The 18,675-nt window shown below is 43.1% G+C and overlaps 1 protein-coding gene across 1 annotated transcript; it reads right to left on the bottom strand.

The window, feature by feature from the left end:
* Positions 1-376: 376 nt before the first annotated feature.
* On the bottom strand, positions 377-7,566 carry LOC126253594 (cuticle protein 64-like). Its single transcript, XM_049955031.1, has 2 exons — positions 7,432-7,566; positions 377-844 (listed from the first exon to the last, which is right to left on the bottom strand). Exons 1-2 carry the CDS (start codon positions 7,444-7,446, stop codon positions 485-487), a joined length of 375 nt encoding a protein of 124 aa, XP_049810988.1. The 5' UTR covers positions 7,447-7,566; the 3' UTR covers positions 377-484.
* Between the last annotated feature and the right edge of the window lie 11,109 nt (positions 7,567-18,675).

The following is an 18,675-nucleotide window of genomic DNA, read 5'->3' as shown; positions in this document are numbered from 1 at the left end:
GTACTGATTTATCAGGATTTATGCACCCAGATTGCGTGAAAGTGTAATCACATGTCAGTTCTAGTATAATATATCTGTCCAATTAATGCCCGTTTCTTCTTGGTGTATCAATTTTAATGGCCAGTAGTGTATGTTAATCTGTGTCACACAAATATGTCTCATAGAAATTCCTGTTGCACATGCGATATTTCTAGAACGTTAGTAAAGGTTTTACTGAGACAGAATGCAGTTCCAGGGATCCATATTGAAAATTTTTGGAAAAAAATTGGTGTACAATTTGTTGAAAACTTCATTTGAACATTGTGATAAAAATTTCTAAGGTGCTGGAGGTTTTCAGGGCTTTGGATGAAGTGTAAGGTTTAAGTAATGAAAGTAGTCTGGTCTCATTGCTCAACTATATTTATAAATTATTTTGTACAAAAGTATTCATCAACATGTTGTTTCGACGGTGGTGGGCTGGGCCGGAGCTGAGGGACGCCGTAAGTTAGCCGTGGTAGCCGTGGCCGTAGCCGTAGCCGAGGCCGTGGCCGTAGGCGCCGTAGGCCAGCCCGTGGCCGTAGCCCAGGCCGAGCGCGGGGGCGGCGGCGTAGGCGAGGTGGGCGACGGCGGCGTCGCGGGCGCGCGTCTGGGCGACGGCGGCCAGGTGGGCGCCGCGGGCGGCCGCCACGGCGGGCGTGTCCAGCAGGTAGCCGCCGGGGCCGACAGCCACGGGCGCGGGACCGTAGGCCGCGTAGCCCGCGTGCACGCCGCCGTAGGCCAGCGCGGGCGCCGCCGCCACCAGCCCGTGGGCGCCGCCCAGGTAGCCCGGCTTGGCCGCGGCGGCGGCCAGCACGGCGCTCAGAACCTGCGAAACCACACACACCTGTGAGGGGCGGAGGCACCACTGGAGGCTGAGGTGCTGCTGCGTCGCTGACTGGTCACAAGTTACTACTGCAGTGGCCAAATGTAAGGGTAAAATTGTAAGTAGGCTGTTTAGGTTTTCTTATTGGTAACGCCACGTAGCGCTCTGTATGAAAATCACTGGCTGTGCTGTGTGCAGTCTGTGGCTGGTTGGCATTGTTGTAATATTCGCTATTGTAGTGTTGGACAGTTGGATCTGAACAGTGCGTAGAGTTGCGCAGATGGAGGTGAGCCGCCTGCAGTGGTGGATGTGGGCACAGAGATGGCGGAGTTTTGAGAGCGGATGATCTGTACGTGTGTCCATCAGAGACAGTAAGTTTGTAAGACTCGATGTTATGAACTGATATATATATTATGACTTTTGAACATTATTGAGGTGAATACATTGTTTGTTCTCTATCAAAATCTTCCATTTGATAACTGTGCCTATCAGTAGTTAGTGCCTTTTATGTAGCTGGCAGTATTGCCGCTCGCTGTATTGCAGTAGTTCGAGTTACGAAGATTTTTGTGAGGTAAGTGATTCATGAAAGGTGTAGTTTATTGTTAGTCAGGGCCATTCTTTTGTAGGGATTATTGAAATTCAGACTGCGTTTTGCTAAAAATATTGTGTGTCAGTTTAGTGTTGATCAGAACAAGTAAAGAGAGAAATGTCTGAGTACGTTCAGTTCTGCTCAGCTGTTTGGAAATCAAATAACGTAAGAGATTTACCAGCACAGTAATTCACTAATTTTTTTAAGGGGACGTTTCAATGGACCTGTGTTATTCATACTGTATATAAACAACGATCTGGAAGAGCAGTTGAACGGAATGGACAGTCTCGAAAGGAGGATACAAGATGAACATCAACAAAAAACAAAGCGAGGATAATGGAATGTAGTAGTATTAAATCAGACGGTGCTGACGGAATTAGATTAGGAATTGAGACTCTTAAAGTAGTAGACGAGTTTTGCTATTTGGAGAGCAAAATAACTGATGATGGTCGAAGTAGAGAGGATATAAAATGTAGACTGGAAATGGCAAAGAAAGCGTTTCTGAAGAAGAGAAATTTGTTAACATCGAGTATAGGTTTAAGTGTCAGGAAGTCGTTTCTGAAAGTATTTGTATGGAGTGTAGCCATGTATGGAAGTGAAACATGGACGACAAATAGTTTAGACAAGAAGAGAATAGAAGCTTTCGAAATGTGGTGCTGCAGAAGAATGCTGAAGATTAGATGGGTAGATCACATAACTAATGAGGAGGTATTGAACATAATTCGGGAGAACATGAGTTTGTGGCGCAACTTCACTAGAAGAAGGGATCGGTTGGTAGGACATGTTCTGAGGCATCAAGGGATCACCAATTTAGTATTGGAGGGCGGCGTGGAGGGTAAAAATCGTAGAGGGAGACCAAGGGATCAAAACACTAGGCAGATTCAGAAGGATGTAGGCTGCAGTAGTTACTCAGAGATGAAGATCCTTGCACAGGATGGGGTAGCATTGGGAGCTGCATCAAACCAGTCTCTGGACTGAAGACCATGACAACAACAACAACACATAAATAACCTACTGGTTCACGTAAAAGCTCCATGAGTCTGTTCTCAAAGGCTGCTGCGTACAGACTGTTAAAGAAAAGTGTCACATATTTCTGCAGGAGATACTACCGGCCAAAACTAGAAGAAAAGTTCTTGTGACGATTTGTCTGGAAACCAATTTCTGTTGGGATATGGAGCGTTGAAGATCACAGCCTGAGTTTTATTTACAGGTGCGGCACTTTTCATAAGAGATAATTTAATAAGTTTGCGCTATACACACGAGTAGGCACATGCAAATCTTCGAGGTATCAAGGTTTTTCAAAACAGTCCCGGTCAGACGAGTGTGTTAAAAGGGCCACTTCCGCGACGGGGAGGTGTGCCAAACCAGGAGCGAACCTACCAACGACGAAGGTCTGTGTGCCGCCAAGCCTGGTTGTCGATTTTTAGGTGGTTTTCCACACATCCGTGTCGGTCAATAATGGGATTGTAACCAATCCCCACCTCAGTTATGTGATTCGCAGATATTTAGAAAACTTCCGCTTACTTTCACACGAATAACACTACACGCAGCCAGATGGTTATACATATTTCATCCCAGGGGCTAACGGGGCAGCGACAGGAAAGGCATCCGCTCACCCCTTAAGGAACCATGACATACGCGATAATAACAATGCTGATCCTACGCCTATGTGCGGCAAAGGCACAAGGAAAAAACCAAGATTACTTCAGTAAGAATGTATGAGCAGGAACTGTCGGTGCCAGACTCATGTGGCCACACTCTTTACCAAACAGAGTAGCAGGTGTCGTGTATCACTAACTCTTTCCCGATAAATTACCTGTGTTTTTGGATCACGGCACCCTTGCAGTAACACAACGATTGTGACTTGTTTGCACCACTCCTTTTTCTACAGTTCGTGCCTCACTGCAACGTTTACTGGGACATGAACTGGTCGAGGAAATCCAACAGCATGTCCCGCCTATTCGCTGGACCTGAATCCGTTGGGTTTCTGGCTATGGAAGCGTTTAAAGGTATTGTGCATGCCCAATCCTTCGACAGTGTTCAACACGTTACAGGAATGTATGACCAATTCCTGTGACCCAGTATAAATGGAGCCAGCTGTATTTTGAAGGTGCCTTTAACCGCTCGGCCACTCCGGCCGGGAACGTAATGCGTTAGGATAACACCAACACAGTCGTACATGAGAATCACCATAACTTTCACCATACTGTGGCTCTGACGCACTTTCGACTTTCGCGACGACCCATAATGAAGCCATTCATTGGATTGGCGTTTCAGTTTTGGCTCGTACGATGTGGCCCATGTCTCATCCAGTGCTACGATACGGCGAAAGAGAGCCTCTCCTTCGCGCTCATAGCGCTCCAAGTGCGTCTGAGCAGCGTCTCAACGCAACCATTTCTGCATTTCTGTCAAGTCATGCGGAAACCATCGTGATGCAATTTTTCGCATGCCCAGGCGTTCCTTCAGGATGCGAAGCACAGTCGTATGCGCTAATCCGGTTTCGTGGACGAGCTCACGAATCGTATGGCGTCCACTAACGCGGCAACAGCATGCACTTCTTCTTCAGAGACGCTAGGATGACCTGCCCGATGTATGTCTGCCACAGTTTGCCAACCTTCGTTGAAGGCTTTTACCCAACGTGCCACTGTTCTGTACGGCAATGCCGATTCCCCGCATGCCTCTTGCAGACCTCGATGACACTGTCGTGCTGTACGACCTCTGGCACATTCAGTCTTGATCCAACTCCGTTGTTCCTGTTTGGAAAAGATAGTGACACCGTTACGTTGGACCGCTCGCTCACAAGTGATTGTGTTTCCCTCAATTGTGCGCACGCCTGTGACGTGGGACGAGCGATCCCATTTGCTCGGAGGTAAGGAAGATATCTCAACAACGTGTGCTATCAGTGACAATAGTAGATTCCATTGCATACTGTCTCCACAGCAGTGTTGGCACAATTTAAGTTCCAACCTACGTACAATACGCCTTTGATTGAACAAGGTGTAAGTACCATGGAATTTCGCTAGTGCTTTGTTGGGGATCAAACTAAGAACCTATTATCCTATTTTTCGCTGCTGATCGCTGTACCATGAATTAGTTCCGTTATTTAAACAGTCATGGTCGTGGCAGTCGATTACTTTTCTCTGCGGTGCACTCTTATTCACCACATCGCTTGACAATAGGCAAGAAATGCGTCTGCGGTTGGCGCTGTCAGTGTATCGGTACCCTGCGGTGTTCCAGTCTCAAGTGAACTCAGTGACACTTGTTTTGTGCATTACCCAAGAGAACAGAGCAAGTTGTAGAATAATAACTCGAAGAGTGTCATTACTGTGAGTAGAAACACGCGTTTAACCGAGAATATCCACTCGTGACATCCCGTATCCGTGTTGCTTTTACAAAAATCCTTATTCTTGTGTCATGCAACCAAGTAATAACTAGGTTTTGCAACAGACCCGCGGTTTACTAAGGAGAACGAATGGGACATCACAGACTGTGTCGTTTCGCCTTACTTTTGTCGTTTTTTTGACCTACAGGTGAACCATTTTAAATAATGTACACTACCTGATCAGAAGTATCCAGACACCTATTGGACATGAAAATGGGGTGTGTTCACCCTTCGTATGTATGATGCCCTGAACGCTAATGGGGACACTTCGAATGAGGTACGTTGCCGAGCGAGGTATTTTAGTAATCAACATTAAAAACCTATTTCATTAATAAAATTCTTCTGGGTTTGAGGCCGCATTGCCATTTGTAAAATTCCGACGTTTCGGCGACTGGTTCAAGACACCTTGCTGATGGTGTATCGCTAGCATTACACCCTGAGGAAGGCGCCTTGCAACAGTCGCCGAAATGTCGGAATTTTACAGATGACAATGCGGTCTCAAACACAGAAGAATTTTATGAACTGTGACAACGGCCGCGGAAGCCTACGTTTACATGTATTTCATTAAGTTCAGTAGATTTCAAGATACGTCATGGTAAGTTTCCCGCACAGGAAAATTTTATCCGTTTCAAAACATTATCTTAAACATGGCCCTAATTAATATTAGTAATATATTTTATATGCTTAGAGGTTCTACAGAAACCTATACCGAGAACTTGGGACTTCTTAACTGATTTTAGTAGCAGACAGAGACATCAAGGCGATTTTATATAACCGCGGAGATTAGGGTGCTGTTGCGGCTGCCGGCATAAAGTACGTTTCGCGAAAGCATCCAAGGAATAGAAAAGCAACTGAAATCACTCAACAGAGGAAAGTCCACTGGACGTAACGGGATACCAATTCGATTCTACACAGAGTACGCGAAAGAACTTGTCCCCCTTCTAACAGCCGTGTACCGCAAGTCTCTAGAGGAACGGAAGGTTCCAAATGATTGGAAAAGATCACAGGTAGTTCCAGTCGTCGAGCAGATGCGCAAAACTATAGGCCTATATTTCTGACATCGATCTGTTGTATAATGTTAGAACATGTATTTTGCTCGCGTATCATGTCATTTCTGGAAACCCAGAATCTACTCTGTAGGGATCAAAAGGATTCCGGAAACCGCGATATTGTGAGACCCAACTAGCTTTATTTGTTCGTGAGACCCAGAAATATTAGAAACAGGCTCCCAGGTAGATGCCATTTTCCTTGACTTCCGGAAGGAGTGCCAGCCGCTGTGACCGAGCGGTTCTAGGCGCTTCAGTCCGGAACCGCGCTGCTGCTACGGACGCAGCTTCGAATCCTGCCTCGGGCATGGATGTGTGTGATGTCTTTAGGTTGGTTAGGCTTAAGTAGTTCTAAGTCTCGGGGGCTGATGACCTCAGATGTTAAGTCCCATAGTGCTTAGAGGCATTTGAACCATTTGAACCGGAAGGAGTTCGATACAGTTCCGCACTGTCGGCTGATAAACAAAGTAAGAGCCTATGGAATATCAGACCAGCTGTGTGGCTGGATTGAAGAGTTTTTAGCAAACTGAACACAGCATGTTGTTCTCAATGGAGAGACGTCTACAGACGTTAAAGTAACCTCTGGCGTGCCACAAGGGAGTGTTATGGGACAATTGCTGTTCACAATATATATAAATGACCTAGTAGATAGTGTCGGAAGTTCCATGCGGATTTTCGCGGATGATGCTGTAGTATACAGAGAAGGTGCAGCATTAGAAAATTGCAGCGAAATGCAGGAAGATCTGCAGTGGATAAGCACTTGGTACAGGGAGTGGCAGTTGACCCTTAACATAGACAAATGTAATCTATTGCAAATATATAGAAAGAAGGATCCTTTATTGTATATATGATAGCGGAACAAACACTGGTAGCAGTTACTTCTGTAAAATATCTGGGATACGCGTACGGAACGATTTGAAGTGGAATGATCATATAAAATTCTTGGTAAGGTGGTTGCCAGGTTGGGATTCATTGGGAGAGTCCTTAGAAAATGTAGTCCATCAACAAAGGAGGTAGCTTACAAAACACTAGTTCGACCTATACTTGAGTATTGCTCATCAGTGTGGGATCCGTACCAGGTCGGGTTGACAGAGAAGATAGAGAAGATCCAAAGAAGAGCGGCGCGCTTCGTCACAGGGTTATTTGGTAAGCGTGATACCGTCACGGAGATGTTTAGCAAACTCAAGTGGCAGATTCTGCAAGAGAGGCTCACTGCATCGCGTTGTAGTTTGTTGTCCAGGTTTCGAGAGCGTGCGTTTCTGGATGAGGTATCGAATATATTTCTTCCCCCTACTTATACCTCCCGAGGAGATCAGGTATGTAAAATTAGATTCGCGCGCGCGGAGGCTTTCCGGCAGTCGTTCTTCCCGCGAACCATACGCGACGGGAACAGGAAAGTGCCCTCCGCCACACACCGTTGGGTGACTTGCGGAGTATAAATGTAGATGTAGATGTGAGATTGGACCCTAAACGCCAGATGTGAACAAATTTATACCAGAGTATAGGGGCCAATAGAAGACACATCATCGTCTGTTGCGCAGGAGCGGCTGATGGGCGAGCTGCGCCAACTCACCAGCAGGACCTTCATGGCAGATGTGGTGTTGGTGATCAGCTGCTATGAACTGTGCCCCAGCGTCGGCGGCGCGAGCTTTATATACTAGCGAGCGACGCCGTGAAAGTCTGCGGCGGCCTTCCGGCGGGGCTGGGCGTCGCTACGCGAGCCTACGCCACGCGCCTCGGACGCACGCGCCCACGCACGCTGCAGGGGCGGTTCCCGGTCCAGCCGACCGCCGCTTTTTACTGCGCGCATTATAAGCCACGCGGTCAGGTAACAGCGAATTCCACAGGCACTGGCTCCGTATTGTCCCGCGCCGCGCTTATTTCTTCCGCGGGGACCCCGCACAACCTTGGGGCTAGCTGCCAGTCTTATAGAGTTCCCAGCAGCGAAGACGGTGGGCCGCTTTCCAAGCCTCATCAGTGGTTTGCGTGCATTGTAAACCGGAGGGCATCGATGGATGTTGATGACAGACGGACTTTCGTAGTTTGAAATGAACAGGCCGAGTGGTTCTAGGCGCTTCAGTCTGGAACCGCGCGACCGCTACGGTCGCAGGTTCCAATCCTGCTGTGGGAATGGATGTGTCTGATGTCCTTAGGTTAGTTAGGTTTAAGTAGTTCTAAGTTCTAGGTGACCTCAGATGTTAAGTCCCATAGTGCTCAGAGCCATTTGAACCATTTTTGAAATGAACTGTATCACTATGTCGAGTCCTATTCTGTACTGAACTTTAGGAAATTGCGCAAAGTTTTAGCTGCTCATTCGGACAAAGGTTTCATGATGTGTTCACATCATCGTCTAGATGGAGACCGATTGTCTTGTGCACCTGCTGTCATTTGACTAACGTGGTGCTGAGTGAGAGAAAATGTCATGCAGCTCAACGGCCAGGTGCAACTGCACGCAACTTCCACAGTTTGTGTGTTGGTATTGTAACTCTGTCACCCAACCAGGTCCGCCCCGGTAGCTGTGTGGTCAGTGCGGCGGTCTGTCACGCTAAGGGGCCCGGGTTCGATTCCCGGCTGGGACGGAGATTTTCTCCGCTCAGGGAGTGGGTGTTGCGTTGTCCTCACTATTATTTCTTCATCATCATCAGTGGAAGGCAACGGGAAACCACCACTGGAATCACTTCCCTAGACGCTCATTGGGTGGACCTCTCTGACGAGGCTTCCCCCACGACAAGACCTGCTTTAACGCAGAACACAAACTCACCCAAACCGGGGAAAGGACACCTACAGTTAAAAAAATGGTTCAAATGTCTCTGAGCCCTATGGGACTTTACTTCTAAGGTCATCAGTCCCCTAGAACTTAGAACTACTTAAACCTAACCAACCTAAGGACATCACACACATCCATGCCCGTGGCAGGATTCGAACCTGCGACCGTAGCGGTAGCGCAGTTCCAGACTGTAGCGCCTTTAACCGCTTGGCCACCCCGGCCGGCACCTACAGTTAGACGTGGAACCTGAACCACGTATCGTGCGCCCTAAACGAGTCCCCACATCATCGAGAGGTGAAGGCTAGATTAAAGTAAGGGTGAAAATTTCCGTGGTCCGACTGGGATTCGATCCGGTGGTCTCTCGATTTCCTGGCACCCGTTTTACCGATTGATCATCAAGTCTTACCTTTAGTCTGATGGCTGGATTACGTGTCCTAGACTATTTACCATTCAGGAGTAGGTGAATGGTTTTATTTACAGCCACTTGCAGCTTGTTGTGCAAGCACCAGTATGCTCCAGGGTTAAACTTTCATTACTTTTGTTTTCCATCTGTGCTCTGAGATCCATAGAAACAGTAACCAGTAGGTGATTTAAGTATGTGACATCTCCAAGGACATGTATCGAGTAGTTCAAGAAGGGGCTCCGTTCAAATGGTTCAAATGGCTCTGAGCACAATGGGACTTAACTTCTGAGATCATCAGCCCCTATAACTTAGAACTACTTAAACCTAACTAACCTAAGGACATCACACACATCCATGCCCGAGGCAGGATTCGAACCTGCGACCGTAGCGGTCGCTCGGTTCCAGACTGTTGCGTCTAGAACCGCTCGGCCACTCCGGCCGGCAAGGGGCTCCGTCACGATATCCCAAACTATGAGACCCTTGGGGGCATCCCTTTGTGATGTTTCTGTTACTGCTGCCTGGGTGGCCCATTGGACCTTCAGTTTTTGCAATAATGTAGCAGGATCAAATAAAGCTGTCTCGAAACACTCAACTGACTGAGCCTGGAGAAAAGGATTTGCCTCACAAATGATCGAAAGCTTCCTGGACGTCCATCGTCCCTCCTACTGCGTAATGAGACGTCACGCTCACGAGAACTTCCAGCGAAATGCGCTGCTTCTGGACCATCACAGACTGCGACCCATGATGTTCGTGCTTATCTGCTGAAGTGTAATTCCAGGGATGCTGTCTCCAAAGCCTAAGGAATCTGGCGCAGGGGGAGGTAGCTTAAGCGAACTGGCAGTGAAGCAGATCCGGTGGTCTCTCGATTTCCTGGCACCCGTTTTACCGATTGATCATCAAGTCTTACCTTTAGTCTGATGGCTGGATTACGTGTCCTAGACTATTTACCATTCAGGAGTAGGTGAATGGCCAGTGGAGAAGATACGAATAGAGATCTTGGCTCAGTACCAGATATATACATCATCATCCGACTCTCTCACACCCCAATGCAACAGAGCAACATGCGCTGACTGCAGAGGTTAGAGACAGTTCATGTCTCCCAGCCACGAGTTGAAACTCAGTGATAGGTGTAATAACTGTATACTTTTGCATTACCCTAGCATGCGGAGTTGGGACTGGGGAAACGGAAATCACATGAACATAGAAATGTGGTGTGATAATACCAAAAAATATATCGCAAACAGTTTTCATGATGTCAAACATATGCAATTGTGCATAGACAATTTAATTACATTAACATAGGTTTACTAAATATTGTGTTTCTTAGCTACAATGTACTTGAATGCTGACCTATACCATAAGAAACGTGGTTGCAGCATAACACAGGTGGACGGTATTTTCATTTCATTGAGCAGAATACGCTGTGCAGTCTGTTAAAATTGTAATAACTGATGTACCACGATCTTTTGTAGCATCTAGGAAGCCGGTCAAAATACGGTGCAGGAAAATAAATAAAAAATAGTTTTATATGTACACGCGTTATAGAAAACGGTGGGTAGAGTGGTATTTTAAGTTCCTAGTCGGAGAATGGGTAAAGCAGTGTATTTAATGATGACAAAAGTAAAAGCTGTTCGATCTATACAGGGTAAAATTGATACTGGAGACTACTGGATGAAACGGGTATACAGAAATTCAATATAATGTCACACAATTGGAATTTATTTAAGACCACCAATGTAAATAACTGACTGTTTGAAACACTAATGACCAACGCATGATGAAACAAACTTATGTGGATAATATTTCAGCCTGAAACAGGAAATTCTAGGCTGTGAAATTTTCGTCAACAAATCGTGTAAGTCAGATGTTGAACTAGCCGAACTGTCAGGTCTACGGCGAGATTCCGTAGATTAAATATTGATCATTAGCTTCAACCGACTTCGTTCGTTTGTCTTCTTTAGAGGACGATAGCAGACATACCACACATATTATTGCGTTCCCTGTAAATATTTACAAAATTATAATACCGTCGCCATAAGCCAGGTAAGGACCAACAAGGGGATTCCAAGAACTCCTTTTTTTCATTTTTTTTCAAGCCCTAATACCAAGCAATCTGCATGTTTTTGATCACCATTACTTATCAATTCAGGTGTTGTTTCTATGTGTTTAGAGCTTCCAGTGATGGTATACTTTCCACCCCGAACCGATTCTGGTTAGACGTTTTCTGTTGACCTGTTCAAAGTCTGTACTACCTCCGAGATGGTGTGATCAGTGATTCTGATCTCACCGAATTGGTAATGTAATATCCCTTGTAAACACTTCTCTGTATGAGGATATCGCCACAGGCATGAATATATTTACATTCTATCAGCTTATGGTCTTGAAGATTTAGACGAGTCCGTTCACTGCGGCCTTTCTAAGTGCCTTCTGCACCCAGTAAAGTTGTTCGCTGCAGTGTCCTGTCTAACCACGTTGCGGGCTTGGGCAATTGGCCCTCTAGGCTAGCACCGCCATCAAAAAGAACGCGTTCATACTGATGAATATGTAATCTGGAAGAAACGTATTATTAAGATTCTCAGACTTCTGCAGTAAGTGTCTTTTAAGCTTTTTTAGTTTCCTAACAAACGAATTTACATCTTAGCTTATTTTAAATTCGTTCATATAATAGAACAAAAATATTTACTTCATAAAATCTAGCAGTGCAAATTATATTTCATTTATTCAGTATAACTGATTAATACCTGGCATTAGGTACATTATGCAGTCTCTACATTGTAAAATTGTAAATAGATCTCAGTTTAGCTGTATATCCGTATTCGGTCAACAAACATGAATAAATCACATTTTGATTGTTTTAACATCAGTTCTAATAATCAGTCGCTACTGTTCCTTGCTCTGTATTTGCAAAATTAGAGAACAATATGTGATATATATACTTAAATATCATCTTTGAAGGCGCGTCTGTCAGGAATAAAACCTTATTATTCCACCTTCACTACGTTATAAAGTACGACATTTTAGGGGAGAGAGTTCTACCAGGGTACATTTTTTAGATTTTCGCCTCTAGCCAGCCTTGTGATAAAAGTTTAATAATTTTTTTTTATAGTGGTGAGCTTCCGGGTGTTGTTCCGAGTTGTTGTTTCTATTTTCTGCACAATATTTGACGACCGACCAGCCGACTTCTTCAGGTGCTGCGAGTTTTGCTGTTATGAGTACTCGCTGCATGGACTCCATCCATGCTGTGAACCATTTGTTGGTCTCACGCCGCTATTCATAGGCGACCTCGGTTCCAAGCTCTCCACGCGCTGCGATGCTATTTTAATTTCCAGAGCTCGAACTGATAATTCAAGAAATGCAAATTTTCTCAGAATTTCACAACTGAGGTGTGTGTTTTTTCAATCGAAACCGCCGCCTCTGTTTACTATGTTTCCTGACATCTTTATTTTGATAGAGTCCTTAATTACAGTGCCTCAGGAACCTGAGGTTAGCACCACCATAATGGGCTCTTCGTATTTCATTTCATGATTATATTCGAAACAGTACTTAGTCGCCTTAAAAGGGTACGTCGCTTATATTGCTTGCAACTTTCCTCGACTATTCTGATAGTCTTCCCCACGTAAGACAGGTCACTTTTTTACATTATTGTTATTTGCTGCAGTCTTTTTCTAAAATTACAAAAATTACTCCAGAAAATTAAGGTTTTCTAAATGTGAAAACATCTTGCAAGGTACAACATGGTCATGTACCTAGGAACATATATTCTGTCAAAATTTAAAAATCGAGCGAAGTGGCGCATTGGTTAGCACACTGGACTCGCTTTCGGGAGTCATCCTGATTTAGGTTTTCTGTAGTTTCCTAAATCGCTTCAGTGCCGTGACAGTTCTTTTGAAAGGGCACGTCCGCCTTCCTTTTCCATCTTTCCCTAATCTGTTTACACTGTGGAATAAAACTAGTCTTAGATTAAAATTACCCTTTTCAGAATGGAGTATAGTTAAATTATCACACGTCGTAGTCACTTACTCAGTTTTCGTAATTGACATTCTCCGTTAAAGAGACATCTATGTACGCTGTACAAGTTACAGTGCTAGTTGAATCACGTTTGATGTGAGCGATAACGACTGTCCGTAATTCCACGTATGGAAAATTATGTGTTATTCTCACAATACGTAAGCAATACATTTGATGGAGATAGAAGAACTGTAAAGACGTTTCCGATTTATGGGGAAAATAGTATCACTTTCCTTCAAATAATTCACATTCAAGCATCTCGGAGAGAAGACTGCGTTAAGCGAGCCTCGTATTTTCTGTCTGAATTCCTGATATTTCTTCCTCCGATTTTCGCACCAGATCCAATTAGCCACACGTTAGATTTCTGTATTTACAGATTCACCTAACTCCAAGGAACTGCTATTCTAAATCACTTACGACTGGAATCTGCCCATTATTTGTTCCATGAAGTATTTATAATGGAAATACAGTATGAATATATAAATGGAATTGTGGAGATGAACCGTAAACGGAATTAGTAAAATGTTATTATGTGGCGAATTATGTTGTAAACATTATTAGTAAGGGAATTTCACGATTTATGTGCAAAACAAGAATATTGTAGTGATCAGGAGGAGAGAAAATCTGCAGAGATAACGTATCTCTGAAACAAAATGCTATCTAAAATGGATACATGACTGTTATTGTTTAGTTCCATACTGAACATAATTACAAATGTTTGACGGTGGAACGCTACATATTACATTGCTGAAACATGTGTATATTACGTGAAAATATTTGACGGCGTCAAACCACAAGACGCAAGCAGTAGACAAAAATTACATTAAATTCTCAACTATGGACGCGGTAAGAATATCTGTAATACTTGGTAGAATATATTTGTAAGGAGACTGGCTTTTCTGAATGATGTTGTTTTGTACCAGCAACCTCGCAAGCTACAAAATAATGAAATCGCTGTCTGCCAAGTGCACGTTATGTGGGTGAACAAGTGAAGCCTTTCTTCTAGCCTCACGTTGATAACATACACTTTTGTAAACGTTTTATATTTCAGAACCGTGGACTGTTTTGTCATGGGTCGAAGAGAAACTGAATTTGAGTGCATTTATTTATAACGAAGCTATAAAGCAACATCATCTTGTTAGGCAACGGTGATATTTAGCAGTGAGCTGTACCAGAGACTTTATTACTTCGAAAGTTCGCAGCTTTGCCAAGAATGTAGGGAACCAAACAGTTCTTTTCCTGTTTCATGTCATCATAACAATAAAAAAGTTTTACAATATCGAGTCATTGTTGTCTCTCGAATTACAAGGAGAATATTAGTTCACGCAGTTCATTTAACCTGACAATGGGCAAAACACAGATTGGCACTCTTAGTATTTCCTTTCTGTCTCCCTCACGCATGCACACACGCTAAGTTTTTGATTATTATGTGGGACAATGAAATCGATGACTTTCCTTCTTCTAGGTGTCACAGTCATGTAGAATAGTCGAAATTATAACATTTTCGCCATTCAGCTATTCTTTTGCTTCGTTTTGGACACTTGCTATTTCGATTATCTGTAGCTATTTTTAGATGAATCGGCAATAAAGTTACACATTTCAGACTTACTGCCTGAGAAAATTTATGCTGAAGTGTATTCATTGAGGCCAGATTTATTTGAAAAAACTGCCATAAGTTCGAAGTTACTGAAGCGTCCAACATGAAATAAAACAACGGTCAAATGGCCATAGTGTTACCTCTTAGAAGTTATGAATTAATCAGTAGATTTATAATCTATGTAGGTAACGACAGCTAAGTTAGGTAACTGAATGCTCTTTAAATACAGGGTGTACATAAAGTCTGGGAACATTTTCAATTATTTATTGCACAAGAACTAAACTGTGTACAGATGTCATACATATTGCATTTTGAAGAGAAAATCTTTGAATTTTTTTTTTACAAACATCCGATATGCGAACCATGAGTGACCCGGCAGACGTCATTACGGTAATCGAATTGTTGTCATACCTGTCCCAGCATGGCATCGTAGACTGTGGCAGTTCCTTCCTGTATTCTCTCTCGGAGATCTGCTACATCACGTGGTAGAGGCGGCACACACACAAGATCTTTAATGTGTCCTTACAGAAGAAAATCACACGGAGTGAGATTTGATGATTGGGGAAGCCATTTCATGAAAGAGCTCGCTTCGCACCTGAACTCGCCATGTTTGCGACTAGCGCTGACTATCGGCAAATTACCAAATTACACTGTGGCGGTACATATGAAAAAAAAAACTTTCAGGCTTTCTCTTCAAAATGACATATGTATGATATCTGTGCAATGTTTGGTTCTTGTGCAATAAATAATTGAAAGTGTACCTGGATTTTATGTACTCCCTGTAGTAAAGGAAAATAATTCACATCACAGTTTGTCGTATAAATACTGCAAATATTCTGCGAAACATAGACGACTAGTATTGTATGCAGTAAGTCACATACGAACTTTATTGAATCTAACACTGTCAATAACGACGAGAATATCAGTTTTAGAGTGTTTCATGCAACAATAGAAATAACGATTAAGGATCTGTTTACTATATCTTATTTGTGTGTGTTGTAAATTTATCTTCGATTCACAAACTTGCAAGAGCTAATTCCTTTCTTCTGTAATAAAACAGCACTACTACTAGGATTTTATGTACTTTTATTAAGTATTACTGTAAAAATTACTAGGTACTGCCACATAAGGACTCTAGTGTACAAATTTAAAAATTAGAGAATCTGAAGGTCTTCGACGAACGGCTGTATATCACATAAAATGTTAGTGAAATGTTTATCAAACATGCACCAGATAACTTGATTGTATAAATAAATTGCAGCTTATGCTAGTACCGGTTTTTTAGGACTATAAGAGGCTATGGACTATAACATGCACCTTAATTTTTAACTAGTTTTTAAAATAAAATCGTCACCTGAACTTTTTCTTCTTTTTGTTCTTCTTCCTCTTCGTCGTCATCATTGTTCTCTTCACATATAAGATGGTCTTAATTGCCATCAACAGCCTTACTTATGCCGCACTTCTTCAAAGATTTAACAATAATGTCTTCTCTCACTCTAGACCTCGACTGTTTTATCCACTGACACGCTTGGTTGATTGTGGGTCGTTGTAATGCTCGCTTCGGCGTGAAATCGTGCTGGGTTTCATCCATCATCCATTTGTTGCAGTTCTCTCGCATAAACACTTTAAATGATTTGTTTATCGACATATCAAGAGGATGCACTTGCGAAGTTAGTCTTTCCAAAATAACAGCAATCTCAGTTTCTCTTTCACAGAATTTCGCAAATGACTACTAAACTCATCTAGCCCAAGAACAGAACTCTCCTTCAATAAAGCACTTTTCCTTCTCCCCCACACTCTGTTAATCCATAATTTCATTTCAGCCTCCTCCACCCAGCCCTTGCTATGTACGTGAAAAACACATGGCGGTATTTTAGAAGGTTTTGAAATTGTTTTGCGCTTGGAAATGATAATTGGCTTAAGTTTAATGCCGTCAGCACAGTTGGAAAAGACAACAGTGCAGTGCATTTTTTCATGTCCACTTTGTTTTCATAGGTACATTTTTAGCACTTTCCCCGGCAACATTTGTGGCATTTTCTGAGAAATTTTGGTTTCGGTTCGCATGCTAAGTCCATGACGCTTCGTAAACATGTAGCACCAACCAACTCCACCCTTAAAGTCTGTGAAGTTTCACTATAGCGCATGCTTACGAGCGTATATTAAAATCATTTATGTATTAATTCCAGTGCCATTTCGACGGTGACCTTCAATCCGTTTCAATAGGTCATCTTCTAGTTTTGGTCATTTTGCATTCAGTCATCTATTTTCACATTTAGTCTTCGTCATTTTTTCGGTTCTTCTTCACTACCCCATAACTGAGACTCGTTCTTTTCCATTGGTGGAAGGCCGAAATGCGACTCAGCTGCTCTGTTTCCATGATCTTCTGCATGTGGTACTACTTTCAGTATATAGTCCGCATCATATGAATAGCTTTTTTTTTTACTACGAAATTAGCTACTAAAGAAAATAGTATACTGTTACCGATAACACAAATCACTTTCAATTCAAGTTCACAAATACCGTAGATTAGAATGACGCGTCATAGGCTTGACGGTGTTCTTGGTTTCTACTGGTGGGGCCGGAGGGGGGAGGGGGGGGGGGAATCCCCGCAACTCATGCTCGTCGCGTCGGTGGTCTGCTGCTGTTAAGTTGAATCCAATGTTGCCAGATAGCGATAGGTTTCTAGCGGCACCGAATATATGGCCATTTTTAAAACTGACGGGAATTTTAAATCGAGCACTGGACATTTTTATATTAATACCGAGTATAATAAGCACCTGAATTATGGAGGCAATTTATCCAAGAAAAAAATGCATCTTATAGTCTGTAATATACCATAGTGATATTACTCTTTGAGTTTATCACGTTGAGGTATGAATTAATTGCGCTGTTGCTCGAGTTGTAGGATGTACCAGACGCCAACAAAAATAGAAACTGTATCGCTGTTCTGAGACGCACAAAAACCTTAAAAACAGACAAGGTTACAAGGTAACGCAGGAGAAAGGAAAACTAACCTTGCCGCTGTACACATTACCACTCCAAAAGTGAAGAATAATAGCTGGGAACGCGGCAAGGACGTCATGCCTTATGCAGAGTACGTCCGAAAAACCTCTACATATTAATCATGCCTACATTGCTATTGAGTTCCCGCGCTTTCATTGCCATTTAGAAATAACAACTCTCCGTTGGTGACTGATATCACTCTAGTGATAATAAAGTTTCTGACATGCTGTGAACCCAAAGGCAGTTACAGCGTAAGTACGCAGTTTTATTTGGACACGTACATTTTGTCATATTTTCGCAGATGTACATGGAATATCTTTCCAAGTACGGATCATCAGGTGCTAAATTTTGTTAACAGTATGGTAATATTTGTTGCTAACTGTGTCTCCAATAGTTAATTGTGAGTGTCCTTCAACGCAGCGAGCAAAACTGGTTCTGGTGTTATGAGTTCACTTGAACATATTCAGTCATCAGTAGGTAATGGGGATCCCTCAAGTCTCAAGACAATGCTTCTGCTTATTGGCTGTTTTGTCCTACAGCCTAAAAAACACTTTTACTCTGATTGCTATTGTTTTACCGGCGATTAGAATATTCCATCAGTATTAGTTCATACCAACGAGACATAGCTATTTCTTCCAATGCGAATCCGGCTGAACACTTACAAACAATGATTAAGGAAGCGACTGGCTGATTTCTGAATGTAAATTCGTGCCTGTGTAGTCGCCGACCCACCTTGACAATGGCCGGAAGGTTTCTTGCCGAAATGACGGCGAACGAAATCATTATGTCCCACAGAACAGACCGAAAACTGGTGGAACAGCAAAATTTTTGGAGTTTTACTCTTGCGCTCTCTATGGCGTAGCCAGCTCTCCATGTTACTATCGCAATCTCTAATTTATTAGTGTATTTTCATTTACACTGCTTCTTATTTCAGTTCAAAAATGTAAGATATAGATGAATCTAAATCATAAAATGTAGACACTGAACGAGTTACTGATAAGAGGGAACACAGTTTTACAGTTTACTTATTTATCAGTCT

This window comes from Schistocerca nitens, chromosome 4, assembly GCF_023898315.1.
Source record: "Schistocerca nitens isolate TAMUIC-IGC-003100 chromosome 4, iqSchNite1.1, whole genome shotgun sequence".
In the NCBI taxonomy this organism is placed as follows: Eukaryota; Metazoa; Arthropoda; class Insecta; order Orthoptera; family Acrididae; genus Schistocerca; species Schistocerca nitens.
This window is presented reverse-complemented; position numbering and strand designations above follow the sequence as displayed.